The sequence below is a fragment of the Barbus barbus genome (assembly GCF_936440315.1).
Source record: "Barbus barbus genome assembly, chromosome: 18".
Taxonomy (NCBI): domain Eukaryota; kingdom Metazoa; phylum Chordata; class Actinopteri; order Cypriniformes; family Cyprinidae; genus Barbus; species Barbus barbus.
In genome coordinates this window covers 2,130,794-2,145,006 of record NC_136746.1, presented here as the reverse complement: position 1 = coordinate 2,145,006, position 14,213 = coordinate 2,130,794, and the positions used below count along the sequence as shown (strand labels likewise).

Sequence of the window (14,213 nt, the reverse complement as noted above, 5' to 3'; positions counted from 1 at the left end):
AAATGTTCAGACACTGTATGCAGAGACAGATCCTTATTCTGTTCAGCGCTGAAGTGGCGAGCAATTCCAGCTGCAGTATTGAACCAATTGGCCATTGAGAGCCTCTGTATTACCCTGTCTTTCTGTGGATTTGACTTTCGTGGATGACCAGCCTTTTTGGAGGACTTGAATGAGTTAGTGACATTGTAAAGATGCAACATTCTAGAAATCACAGATTTGGAATGACCAACTTCTCTTGCTATGACTGCTATTGGCCTTCAGCTGGACAACCTGCTGTTGGAAGGTTTCAGTCACTTAAGAATAGCTCACTATCTTGCAAAATCAGTGAAAACTGGAAAGTAAGAACAAACTATCAGCTAAATAGGGTTTGTCAAAACCAGTTAATAGGGTGGTAAAAAACAGTTAAATAGGGTTTGTCATATAATTAAGAAAAATAGCACCAGGTACCAGATTAACACCAATAACTGATATCAGAAAATGTTCTCTAATTTTGAGCAGAGTTATTTTTCAAATATCTAATTTAAGTTTTTTATACTGTGCTTTCTGAATATATTTAACTCATGCAGCTGCACTTTTACTCCTGTTAGGGTAACTGCAAATAGGACTACTATTTATACTACTATACCCTGATATACTCAAAATGAAGTTCCTTTTCCTTCTTCGTTAAACGTTAAAGCAATGTTTAAATGAATATGTAAATATGTGCTGTGCACTCTCCTCTCAGTAACAACATAAACATAACAAAAATGCAGAAAGAAAGCTTTTTTTTATAAAAAGCATCTGATCATAGCACCATAGGTATGTTTACACAAGCTCTGCAAATTAGCACTCCTGTGAAGTCACGTCACGTGTATTTACATGGCACTTTATTCAATATATTGTATAAAAGCAATCAGCAGTATTAAACAGGAAAAACAGTGTCAGTGTCTCATTTAATCAAAACCACAACTTTATTTGCTCTCCACTGTGTTCATGTTTTTACCCACGGACATCTCACCTCCAAGGACTTGACAGATAAATTAACCCAGAGAAGAGTTCCGTGTGAAAGAAGGGGGAGCCTCAGCGTGACATTTAATAGGAAATTATAGCAGTGACGTTTTAATAGGAAATTATAAATTGTTCTCTAATTTTGATCTCTCCTGTTTCATCAAACACCAAATATCAACTTATTAACAATAAAGAAAACAACAGTTGGCAAAGGAGGTGTCTGCATGGGGAGAGGAAATCTCAAAGGAAATAAGGTGCAGGTATATGCAGTCAACACCTGTCAGAGTAAAAGCATAGAGAAAAATAGAGCAATAGAGAGAGATAGCACAGACAGAAGAAACACTCGGTTCCCTGAGATAAGGGAACGAGCGTTGCGTCTTAATTTTTTATTGACGACTGCTAATGGGGATACTAAGGAAGTATCTGGGGTCTGCTTGTCATAAGCCTTACCCGCCTGAAGGGAGAAAAGTAGCACTAAGCAGATAGCACCTGTGCCTGCAGGGCAGGGACTTCCAAAATCCGATAAGGCAACGGCCGCACAAATCTCCCCAATAGAGATTCCACTGGATCAGGCCCAGGAGTATGCCATTCCTATGGCGGAAAGGGCCCTCACACCTATAGGGCATTGAACGCCCGCTGAGGCCTAAGCCAGAGTGATAGCATCTAGTATCCAGTGCGATAGTCTTTACTTTGTGACCGGCAGCCATTTAGAGCAGCTTCCAATGCATACAAAGAGCTGCTCTGTTTGTCTAAAAGACTTAGAACACTCAAAGTACACTCGTAGTGGCCGGAGTGGGCACAACAAGTTAGGTCCCTGTTCACTATCCGGAATGGGGAGGGCTAGAAGGGAGATAACCTGGGCTCTAAACGGAGTTGAGAGCACCTTCGGTACATAGCTGCTGCACGGCTGAAGAACGACTTACAGTCATTGGGTCCAAACTCAAGACAGGAATCTCTGAAAGACAGGGCTTGCAAGTCACCTACTCGCTTGATGGACGCTAGGGCCAAAAGCAGAGCGGTTCTGAAAGTCATGACCCTTAAGCCAGCTTTTGAAGCGGCTCAATGGGAGGGCCCTTGAGGGCCCCCAGGACTATAGACAAATCCCAAATTGGCATAGTCTTAGGGCGAGGAGGATTCAACTGCCCTGTGCTTGCGAGAGATCTCTCCCCAGTGGACTTGACCACGGTGCTGCAGATAGTGCTGCAGCTGGATCATCTCTGGGAACCAGGCTTAGTTCCTCCAGAGGGGGGCCACGAGGACCATTTTGTTTCTCTGATTCGCCTGATAACCTGGGGTAGCAGGGCGATCGGAGGGAAGGCATACAGACGGGTGTTGGGTCAATCGTGGGCCAGAGCATCCCACTGCTTTGAAAAATAAGTTGGGCAGTGACAGTTGTCTCCGGAGGCAAAGAGGTCGACCTCTGCCTTGCCGAAAACTAACCAAATCATCTGAACCGTCTGGGGATGTAGATTCCATTCCCCTGCAGCTACATTGTTCCTTGACAACATATCCGCTCCTTGATTCAGTCTGCCCAGCACATGAACCACTCGTAGTGAGAGGAGTTATTTCAGTGCCCAAAGCAGGAGATGTCGAGTCATCCTGTGAAGGGGACATGACCTGAGGCCGCCTTGGTGGTTGATGTAGGCCACCACCGTTGTGTTGTCCAACCAGACTAGGATGCGATGCCCTTTTAAGGCTGGCAGGAAGGTCTTTAGGGCCAGACAAACAGCCATCATTTCGAGGCAGTTGATATGCAAAAACCAGGCGGCAAGCGGTTACTTTCCTACTAATGGCAGTTCACGGCACAGGGTGGGGAACTGGCATTCACAGTATGAGGAGAGGAGAATTGCTCTAGCGGGTCCACTATCACAGTGGTAGTTTGCTTGGGCACACGCTGAATGAGAAGGACGTGCCCAGCTTGAATAGAATTTCCATCCGCTCAGTGTTGAACGGAGGGATGGAGAGCGAGCGTAAACTTACTTCGATGAAGTTCCGGCCTCAGCGAGAACTTATCTTTTCCTTTCCTCTCAAAAGTTTGCTTTGCTAGACTCAGTGCTCTCTCAGTGCGAGCAGCCAGCCCCCGTGAGCACAGCGTTAGAGTGAGCGTGGTCCAGATGCACTAATCTGAAGCCGTCAGTATTCTCTTTTAATCTGCCTAAAATATCAAACCGCTTGTAGATGAGGGGTGTTGATGATCCTCACGTGTATACACACTGGCAGATCAAAGTGCTGCGTGCATCCGCCTTTAAGGATAAAACCACTCGTGCAACAAGCGGTTTATGCTGACGTGTAAAACACATTGGTGGATCAAAGCGCTGAGGGGAGAGTGGGTCGCGTGGGAGCTGTGCCGGCGCAAGATGCACACCCTCGCGATCTGTTTCAGTGAGTGCAGCCTCAGTGTGGGGGTTACCCAGGCAAGTGGCGCACTCAGGGACGGATTAACGCACGGTCCTACCGGGCATGTGCCCATGGCACTGGCACCGCTACTCCCGGACCGCGATTTCCCCCTCAGATTTTTGAGGCAAGTGGATTTTGAATGCAGCTTCCAAAAGACAAAAAAATAGCCGAATAATATTTTTTTATATTTAATAAACCATCACACCGGTGTGATTAAATCATTCAGTGCAGCACATCATCAGCTGCTAAATTGTTCGCTCATCTTCGCTGCCTGGCACGGAACCAGAGACAGCCGCGTTTTTCTACAGCATTATGCATTATAACCAATCACACATGATTCTGTTGAACTTATGAGTACAATGACCAATAAGACAGCTGTTTTGTTCACTTTGCGCACTCCCCGAATGAATTCTGCTCTCTGCCGATTTCTCTCATCAGAAACAACAAAGTGCAGAAGTGCATACGATATAAGCAAGATATTAATTTCACAATGTAAGCAACTTCAGTGATTAATGGGAGTTTTTGAGAGTTTTTGCTTTAATTCTGCTAATGATAATGTTCTTTGATAATGTAAATGGAGTCTAAACTCCGCCCACCAACATGTGATAGGGACTGCCAAGTTTATAAAAAACGGCTTTAAATTATAATATCCAGTGGTGCAGATGGTAAAGCACATGCTTTTTGACGCGATAGACCTGGGTTCGAACCCGCGTTTTGCTGAACTTTTTTCCTCCCTTTTTAAATCTCATATCACATCGTAAAAGCATTTATTGTCAATAAAAATTAAAGAAATAACCAAAAAGTTGAAAATAAAGTATTGGGTAGGGTTAGGGTAGGTCTCGGGAGGGCTTTATTGTACCAATAAGGTGGCATCCATTTAATAATTTGAATTAAAATTATTACAAATTTACACTCAATACGTTATTAATGCATACTGTTTTATAATGTAATACAATACGGAAGTGCAGATAATTGCCACTATTTTGCGCCAAGTAGAAAGTCCTGCTATTTTCACTTGGTGTAAATAGAATCCATTACTATTTGAATTTAAGAAAAAATTAGCGCAATTTCAACTGAGGGGGGCCTTTAATCAGTCCGTGCCCAGGGTACCGGTGCGTCATAATCCGTCCCTGTGCGCATTCAAATCCAAGGCTGTCAGCAATGTGAAGTCACTAGTGACAGCCCTTACTCCGATCCGCCTAGAAGGACAGAGACGCTCTGAAGCGAGGGGCACTGATCCTCATGTATAAAATACATTGGCAGATCAAACTGGTAAGGTAAGAGTGAAACACACGGGATCTGTGCCGACATAAATCAGTCCTGCCTGATCGCTCAGAACTCACGAGTTCGCCATTTGAGGTAACTGGGAGAGGAGATGCACGAGTTGCGGGGCCATCTTCATTGAAGAAGGGGATCCCAGCGATGCAGGGACAAACTTTTCTTTGAAAGCAGCCTGTCTCAGTGAGCGCAGCTGTCAGCGATCTGATCATTGGTGACAGCATTCTTACTCTGATCCTTCTAGAGAGATTGAGCCGCTCGAAGAGGGGTGCTAATCTCACTTGTAAAACACACACCGGCGGATAAAGGTGTCGGGGGAGAATGAGCATGCGGGTTCTTGCCGGTGTGGGATCATTCAAACCTGTTGTTCAGCTCCGTGACTGCACCATTCCTTTCTTCAAGCTCACTGAGAGAGGAGAAACGGAAGAGCGGGGCTGTTTTTTGGTGGGTTTTTTATTCGCGAGGGGAGAAGAGTGAGACTCATGCCCTCTGTGAGATCATTCCGTCTCAATGAGAATACAGTCTCTGCATGGAGGCTGTCCAGACAGGTGACACACTCACTGCCCTTCTGCATCGTGCAGGATTCCCTGCACGAGCCACACTTGCAACATTTGCAAAAACGTAGAAGAGAAATTGCACAGGAATTGCTCTTATCAGCCGGATAGCCGCAGGGGAAGGCTTCTCGCTTCTTCCGCTGCTGGGGGCTTTTTCTACGGCGCGAGCTGCAGGCTGTACTTTTGCTTCAGCTTCTTAATTGCAGATTCTGATGAAATGGTGCGCTGGGCCGACTCCAGTCAGCTCCGCCCCTTCTGGCGGACTCAAGTGCCATTGGTTTGTGCAGCTACACAAACGTTAACAATTCAGGCTTCAGAAACAGAGTAAAAAGGAGTTTCCCCATTAGCAGTTGTCAATAAAAAATGGCGACGCAACGGAAGTTCCCTTTCGATAGGGAACAACAAAGTTGCCCACAGATCATCACATAATACGTCACAGAATGTAACAAGTGAAATCAAAGTGAATGAATGTTACTCTGTTAAATTGTCAGAGAACCTTTTGTTACTGAAACTGTACAAAATAACATCAGAAAATGTTGAATTTAACAGCTACTCTGTGAAAGTGACATCTGATTGCCAAATTAATGTCATGTGGACTGTTGCTGTTGCTGTTTATAGATTGTCTGGCTGCATGGTGACAGAAGAAGGCTGTGGCTATGTATCTTCAGCTCTGGGCTCAAACACCTCACACCTGAATGAGCTGGATCTGAGCTACAATCACCCAGGAGAACAAGGAGTCAAGCTGCTCTCAGATATGTGCAACCATCCAAACTGTAAACTGAAGAAACTAAAGTAGGTTGAGGAGGAAATAGCTTTAGATTTTAGTATTTGAACTCTTCCGTGTCTCTGTGTCAAATACTGCATGCTTGACTCTTGACTCTTTTGAATTTAGTTAGTTCTCTTTAACAATTACAATGATGTTTTACTAAAACCATTTGTGTATTTATAAAGAAAGGGACTAATAGAAAGGATGCAATAACTAATTTTGTCCAAGAGTTGTGTGTTACAGGTGCAAGTAAGACAGACAGAATCACCCTGAGCTTAATTACCTCAGCAGTCTTCAATAAACACAGTGATGTCAGCTTTGTACCAAACAGGCATTAGAATACTGTGGTGATTAAAAGCATTTTCCCATATTTAACTCGCATATACACCTTATTTTTCAATGTGGAAGTAAGCTTTTTTCTGGTCATTTGAGAGACTTCCAGTTCATAAGCCACCGTAGGGAAATAACGAGAATAACAGTAAATGGTAAAACTGTTTGCACTACAAACCACAGTGTTCATAATTAAGATAATACATTAAAATAATATGTTAAGACACACCAGTTTGCAATATCAAGCAGCAAAACAAGCTCTTTTGTACAGCTAAAAATTGCTGGACGCAGATGAGACCGGAAGCCAGACACATTAAATTTACAAATGGCTACACCTGCTCTTACTGGAAAAATAAGGTGGATACTTTTGAAGGAACTGCCATTGTACAAGAACTGTAAAGAATTTAATTCATATTCAACATATTTGTATCATAAATTAAGGAAATTGATTGGTGCCTGAAATACTGAGTAAAGTGCCCTAGTTTTATGAGGAGTTGAATTATTAAAAACAAATTTAAACTAAATGACGCCATATAATTTTGCTAATTTTCCTTCAATTATCACTGAATACATCTGATGGTTTTAGCTATGCTTCAAATATGTCACTGCAGCCAAAGGTTATCTGTACTCTAGATAATAAACCTTACCTGATAAGCACATCAAAATCATTGTCTGTTTTTTTTTCTCCGCACAGGCTACAGTCATGTGATCTCACCGGTGAGTCTTGTGAGAGTTTCCTATCAGCTCTACAGTCTTCAAACTCTTTCCTTAGAGAGCTGGACCTGAATAACAATGACCTGCAGGATTCTGGAGTGAAGTTTCTTTCTGATGGACTGAAGAGTCCAAACTGTCAGCTGGAGATACTGAGGTGAATAGTTTTCAATAATCAATAAAATTACATGTTTCAGAGTTAAGCTACGCATGATTTCTGTCAGGATCACTATTGTCAAAGATGATTGACAATTAGCATACAGTTTGGATTGTCGGTATGGTACTGTTCAAGAACTCCAACTCGAGGGCAGCAATAACCCCCCCAAAACAAAACCATATGTTGCTTTTAAGAAATGAGAATTAATAGGAAAACGTAGCTTAGCTTTAGACATTCATAGATTAATGGAGGAAGAAATAAAGGCAGTTGTGATGTGGACAGTGGCACATCTGTGAGGCTACCGCAAAGAACATGCGGGGCCCATCTCACTAGCAGTGATTTTATCTATGAAAATTCATTGTGCACCTATTGCAACATATTACTGAGTCCGTCTCCCCCATTTAACAGTAATAAATTATCATTGTTGATGCATTTGATGTTATTATTGAATATTATATAGGCTAAATGATGTGTGTAGTGATTTTGATATCACTTTTTAGTCAGATTGAAATCCCTGCAGGAATAAATATTTAGTCTATGAATGTGGAGGCAAAAGTAAATTTAAGAGTAAGAACACGTAGAAATAGCTCCAACATAACATTTGCACATTATATAGTGGGAGGTATATGCTTAATGTAAAACTTTGCACGTTGCATTCATAATCTGGCCACTTCAGCAGAGTTGTATCTTTTAATATCACTGACTTAATGCATAAGCCACATTGAGCAAAAAATTATCCACTTTGATTATGATGCTGTCATAGTGTTTATGACAAGTGGTAGTTTAAGAACATCAAGTTTTTCCACTCCACTGCACTACCTTTGCACTCGCGTGTCATGTCTTTTGCTGTGTCTCAAGCATGACACAGCATTTCAGATACACAGTGCTCAAGTCAAAAGAAGTTTGAAAATGTAAAAAAAAAGATACCTTGCATTTTTTTCCGAAATTCCACTTCAATGTTTTGCATTTTTACGAAGCAAAAACAAATATGGTTGATCCCCTTTTTGATATCCATCTCCTTCATGCGGGGAAGGCAGATCTTGTCGTTCTTGAGGCATTCACATTAGTACAACTTCAGCAATGATTTGCAGACAGAGTCCATGTCAATAATATTGCGATGCAAGAAGCAAAGTAGGAAGCTTATATTGATCAATGCAGCAAATTCACGTTCAAGTTTACGAACATGAATCTGGTGTGAAAACTCTGTGGGGAATGAATTCCTTTTGCAGTATTCCAGATTCCAGCACAATTTCCAAAATTTGCCTGCCAAATTTGCCATCTAATTAGCTTCTAGGCAATGCGATAAGCTGCTGAATGATACTGAATGGACCTTATTTAAATATGGATGCTCTGATAGGCATAGTATTCTTATAGATGGGCATGGATAAACTGAGAGTCCAGCCTGTTCTCATTGTTTATACGTTTAGAAGCACAAAACCTACATTTTTGTTGATGCTTAACTGTACAATTTGGACATACTTTAACATTTAAAATTTACGTATTTAAAAGGGACGTATTATTGCTACGTATTTTTAGCTTAAAAAATTTACGAATCTATGCCTTTTTATAATTTTATCGATAAACAATTTAGATTTTTTTTTTGTCCCCTTCACCTACACCCAAACCTAAACCTACCTATTTTACAATGAATATATAATTATATAAAACTTAACTGACCAAAATGTCCTGCATATTTAGGTCAATTACTGTCACGCTGCACTGGGGCAAGGAGCGAGGAGACACGGCGGTTCCAATCACAATGTTTATTGAAATCCAAAACACGGAACGAGGAGCTTGGGGAAAGACAAACAATACAGGACATGGGAGGCAGGGAGACACAGGGCTTAAGAACACAGGGAAATCAACGAGGAAGAACAGAAACAGGTGCGGAGTAATAAAACACAGGGCTGGGGACTAATGAACTAATGATACAGAGAACGAGGACAGGAACAGGAAGGCCAAATATGGACATGAGAGGAGGGGAAACACGAGACATAGTCTGACATTACACCCCCCTCCGGAAGGCATGTCCACGCGCCATACACCATCCAATGGGGAGGGGGGTGTGGGCGCTCTGGAGGCCTCCAGGGATCAGGGGGCAGGGCTACCGGCCTCCAGAGCGGGGCCCGTTCCGGGAGCCATGGCGGGACAGGAGACACAGCAGGCCATGGCGGATTAGGAGACTCAGTAGGCCATGGCGGATCCAGGGACTCAGGAGGCCATGGCAGGACAGGGGACTCAGGAGGCCATGGCGGGACAGGAGGCCATGGCGGGACTGGAGGCTCGGGAGGCCATGGCGGGACTGGAGGCTCGAGAGGCCACGGCCTTATTTTTTCGGGCAGCCAAGACGGGTAAAAAGGTTCTGTGGCCTTGGCCCTTGGCCTGGCCACACAGGCCGTGATCCTATAGACCCCCCCCCCCCCCCCCCCCCCAATTTTCTTGGGGAAGTTCCCCTCTGGGAGCCATTGAGGAGGAGCGGGCAATAGGGGGTGCTTTGATGGCGAGGTCACTTGGGGGCGCTCTGGAGGCGCAGACACTTGAGGGCGCTCGGGAGACGCGGACTCTTGGGGGCGCTCTTGAAGCGCGGACTCTTGGGGGTGCTCTTGAAGCACGGAGCTGGACGGAACCAGCGGAGACGCAGGAGGGCACCTGCGAGGAGGAAGTTCCCCTCTGGGAGCCATTGAGGAGGAGCGGGCACTAGGGGGTGCTTTGATGGCGAGGTCACTTGGGGGCACTCTGGAGGCGCAGACACTTGAGGGCGCTCAGGAGGAGCGGTCTCTTTGGGGCGCTCGGACGGCGCGGGCACTTGAGGGCGCTCGGGAGGTGCGGGCACTTGAGGGCGCTCGGGAGACGCGGATTCTTGGGGGCGCTCTTGAAGCACGGAGCTGGACGGAACCAGCGGAGATGCAGGAGGGAACCTGCGAGGAGCAGGCACTGGAGGGCACTTGTGAGGAGCAGGCACTGGAGGGCGCTGTCGAGGTGCAGGCACCGGAAGACACTTGTCCATCTCTGACGGGCTTGCCACATTCTCGTATGGCAGGCTTGCCTTATCTTCGGCAGGCGGGCTTGCTATATTTTTGGGCGGCGGGCTTGCCATATCTCGGGGGAGCTGCGAACGGCGGCGGGCTCGGGAGAGATAGACAGAAAAGTGCAATCACAATCATTTATTTATTACAAAAATGTCAAAAGCAGTGCCAAAATTAATCCAAATAATGATGTGTTGCATCCGCAGTCCTCTCTGGTGGAATACAATAGTTTTGTATGGGGTGCAGAGCAGAATTTAAGTTGTTAATCTGAAAATATTATCCAGATTATTATACTGATCCACTCCGATGCAGTAGAAGGTAGAAAACAATGAGTGACTGAGGAGGGTTTGAGATGGTATTACATTGAATGAGAGACTAGGAAGCAAATACATATATGACAGCCAAACCTGACTAAAGGAACAAAAATAATGACAAATAAAATGTTAAATAAGCAGAGTTCATCATGATATGTGTACTCTCTTTTTTAAACCAAGTCACAGGTGTTAACATAATTAAACATCTGTGACAAACTTCATAAAAATGTATTTTACAAAATGGCAGCTCACACCACAATACTAATCATGCTATATTATCTAAAGTTAACGTCTACTCTCCGTATCTTAATCCATCTATATTATAATATTTTGTTTCTGTTTGTTTCTGTTTGGTTCATCTTCTACCAGCCTACAGCCAGAAACGTAAATCTGCTAAGCTTGTAGTAAGAACTGTAAAGAGATGGATTAATGAAGCAGAGCAGCTTTGACTGCAGTGATTGGAGTTTTTTGAGGCTGCAGCTATTGATTTAGATGAGCTCACTGACACTTTGACATATTACACTTTTTATGTGAGGATGTGTTCCCACCAGGACTTATTTAACATTTAACAACAAAAAACCTTGGGTCGGTGCAAAACTCAAACAGCTTCGCCAGGCCAAAGAGGATGCCTACAGGAGTGGGGACAGAGCCCTATTCAAAAAGGCCAAATACACACTAAATAGGGAGATAAGAGTGGCAAAGAAACAACTTTTCAAGCAACAACCCTGCATCAGTGTGGAAGGGCCTGAAATCCATAACCAGCTATAAGACCCCATCGCCCAGCACGGAGTCAAATCAACAACTGGCTGAAGACCTGAATGAGTTTTACTTCAGGTTTGAAAAGCAAAAGCCTGGTCTGATACCCCAGACCCGCTCTGATTGTCTCACAACACAGCCATCAACACTCTCCCTCCCTCCCCCTTACTGCTTCTCAGCCTGCACTTAAGATCTGTGAAGATGATGTACCCAAATTCTTCAGAAAACAAGGAAGCCAAAGGCCCAGATGGTGTCTCTCCAGCCTGCCTCTAAGCCTGTGCTGTCCAGCTTTCATCCATCTTCACAGTGATCTGCAACAAATCACTGGAGCTGTGTGAAGTCCCCTCCTGCTTCAAATGCTCCACCATCATCCAGTTCCAGAATGAGTTGTTTGTTGAATGGTCACACCATATAATGCTTACGTTGCCACCCTGGTGTCTAGTGATAATGTAGAAATACTTAGTTTCTGCTCTGAAAAAAATTGGACTTTACTGGAGTATACTGTAAATATTTCTGTTGACTTCACAACATTTTACTCGGGTATATTTCCACAGACACTTGTTTTCTGTTGTTATTGAAACTGCAGACTAAACTTTGCAGACCACTGTGTGAAAGTAAAGTCTGATTGTTGAACTAATGTAATGTGGGCTGCTGTGTGTGTTTGTAGATTGTCTGGCTGTATGGTGACAGAGAAAGGCTGTGGTTATGTATCTTCAGCTCTGAGCTCAAACCCTTCACGCTTAAAAGAACTGGATCTGAGCTACAATCACCCAGGAGAACAGAGAGTCAAGCTGCTCTCAGATAAACTCAATCATCCAAACTGCAAATTCAAGTATGTTGATCAGGAAGCGTCGAACTGCTGTTTTTTTTTTTTGCATGGGTGTATGTGTTTACTGATCATATCATATGTGCAGAATGTCATACTGTTTGTGTTTTATAGTGTAGATCATGGAGGAGAGCTCAGGATTGCAGCAGGACTACACAAATGTAGGTCTACACACACATTATGAGGAATTTATGTGTAATGCTTTTTATATTTTCAATCCCCTAACCCTCACAGAAAACTTTCTGCATTATTACATTTTTGATTAAAACATGTTTAGTATGTTCATTAGTGATTATAATTATGAGGACAGTTGGCTGTGCTCATGATTGTAGAGGAAGAGGCCTGAAACACGAATACACACCACATTATATATCCTCAATGTAGATCAAACCAGTATACACACACACCATGTAACTAAGTTATGGAACAGCCTGCAATTACAGTTTGTAATTATGTAGATGTAATAGGCAGCTACTGTTACTGAGTCTGTTACACAGCTACTTATGTAACCAAAAGATTGTTACTTATGTGTTGCAGACTTTATACAACATAATTATAAATAGAAGTACACAGACATAAGCTACTTAAAATAAAGTGTATCAAGATTGTACTTAAGTGTATTTCATGTGTATCTATATTGTACACCATATCCAGCTGCACATTAGTCTGATTTAACTCACCAGTACACAGCTAAAATACATGTAATAACTTTCTAATTACATTAAAAATACATAATATTATACAGGCATACGCTACTTAAAATAAAGTGTATCAAGATTGTACTTAAGTGTACTAGAAGCTGTGTAACAGACTTGGCCTGTTAGATATGCGTAAGAGTAGCTGCCTATTACATCTACATAATTACAAACTGTAATTACAGGCTGTTCCATAACTTAGTTACATGGTAAGTACATTTTGTTTCATGTAAGTACCATGCCCACTATTAAGTACTTAATCAGGTAATTACTCTGTATTGTGACACCTTAAAATTAAGTGTTACCATCTCTGTTTTTGTGTTTAGATGCCTGTGATCTCACACTGGATCCAAACACAGCAAACACTAAACTTGTTCTGTCTGAAGAGAACAGAAAGGTGACACATTTAGAAGAGGAGCAGCCGTATCCTGAGCATCCAGAGAGATTCCATGAGTGTCCCCAGGTTCTGTGTCGAGAGAGTCTGTCTGGACGCTGTTACTGGGAGGCTGAATGGAGTGGATATGCTGATATATCAGTGACGTATAAAGGAATCAGCAGGAAAGGAGGGAGTGAGGATTGTGGTTTTGGATTAAATGAAAACTCCTGGAGTCTGTTCTGCTCTAATGACAGATTCACTTGCTGTCACAATGATAATTTTACTGACATAAGAGTTCCTTCAGGCTCCTCTAAGAGAGTAGGAGCATATGTTGACGTGTCTGCCGGCACTCTGTCCTTCTACAGCGTCTCTGACACACACACACTCACACACTTACACACATTCAACACTACATTCACTAAAGCCCTCTATGCTGGATTTAGGTTGGTGTTTTGTGATTCCTCAGTGTCTCTTTGTCAGACTGAAAATCCTGTGAGCAATAATCGAAATGTAACACACACCTGATTGAAAGCAATACTCTCACTTTATTTACTGTAGCTCTTGCATCCCCTATTTTGGAAATGGGGGCATAAATTATCAGGAAGGCTATTCCAGAGTTTGGAAGCCAAATGTGAAAAAGCTCTACCTCCTTTAGTGGACTTTGCTATCCTAGGTACTACCAAAAGTCCAGAGTTTTGCGACATTGGGGAGCGGGTTGGGTTGTAGCGTGGTAGAAGACAAGTTAGGTATGCAGGAGCTAAACCATTTAGGGCCTTATAGGCAAGTAATAATATTTTGTAAATGATACGGAACTTAATAGGTAGCCAGTGCAGAGACTGTAAAATTGGGGTAATATGATCATATTTTCTTGACCTGGTAAGAACTCTAGCCGCTGCATTTTGGACTATCTGTAGCTTGTTTATTGAAGATGCAGGACAACCAGCTAGCAGTGCATTACAATAGTCCAGTCTAGAGGTCATGAATGCATGAACTAGCTTTTCTGCATCAGAAACAGGTAGCATGTTTTGAAACTTGGCAAT

At 43.1% G+C, this 14,213-nt stretch overlaps 1 protein-coding gene across 3 annotated transcripts in view; it reads left to right on the top strand.

Annotated features, from left to right (window-relative positions):
* LOC306883961 (NACHT, LRR and PYD domains-containing protein 3-like) overlaps window positions 1–13,823 on the top strand; it is a 36,452-nt gene extending 22,629 nt beyond the window's left edge. For all 3 annotated transcript variants that reach the window (XM_079439513.1, XM_079439511.1, XM_079439512.1), the window contains 5 exons: window positions 5,835–6,008; window positions 7,007–7,180; window positions 11,944–12,108; window positions 12,217–12,263; window positions 13,124–13,823. In XM_079439513.1, the coding sequence (XP_079295639.1) occupies window positions 5,835–6,008; window positions 7,007–7,180; window positions 11,944–12,108; window positions 12,217–12,263; window positions 13,124–13,698 (1,135 nt within the window). In that variant the 3' untranslated portion in view covers window positions 13,699–13,823. The remainder of the gene's footprint in view (window positions 1–5,834; window positions 6,009–7,006; window positions 7,181–11,943; window positions 12,109–12,216; window positions 12,264–13,123) is intronic.
* The last annotated feature ends 390 nt before the right edge of the window (window positions 13,824–14,213 follow it).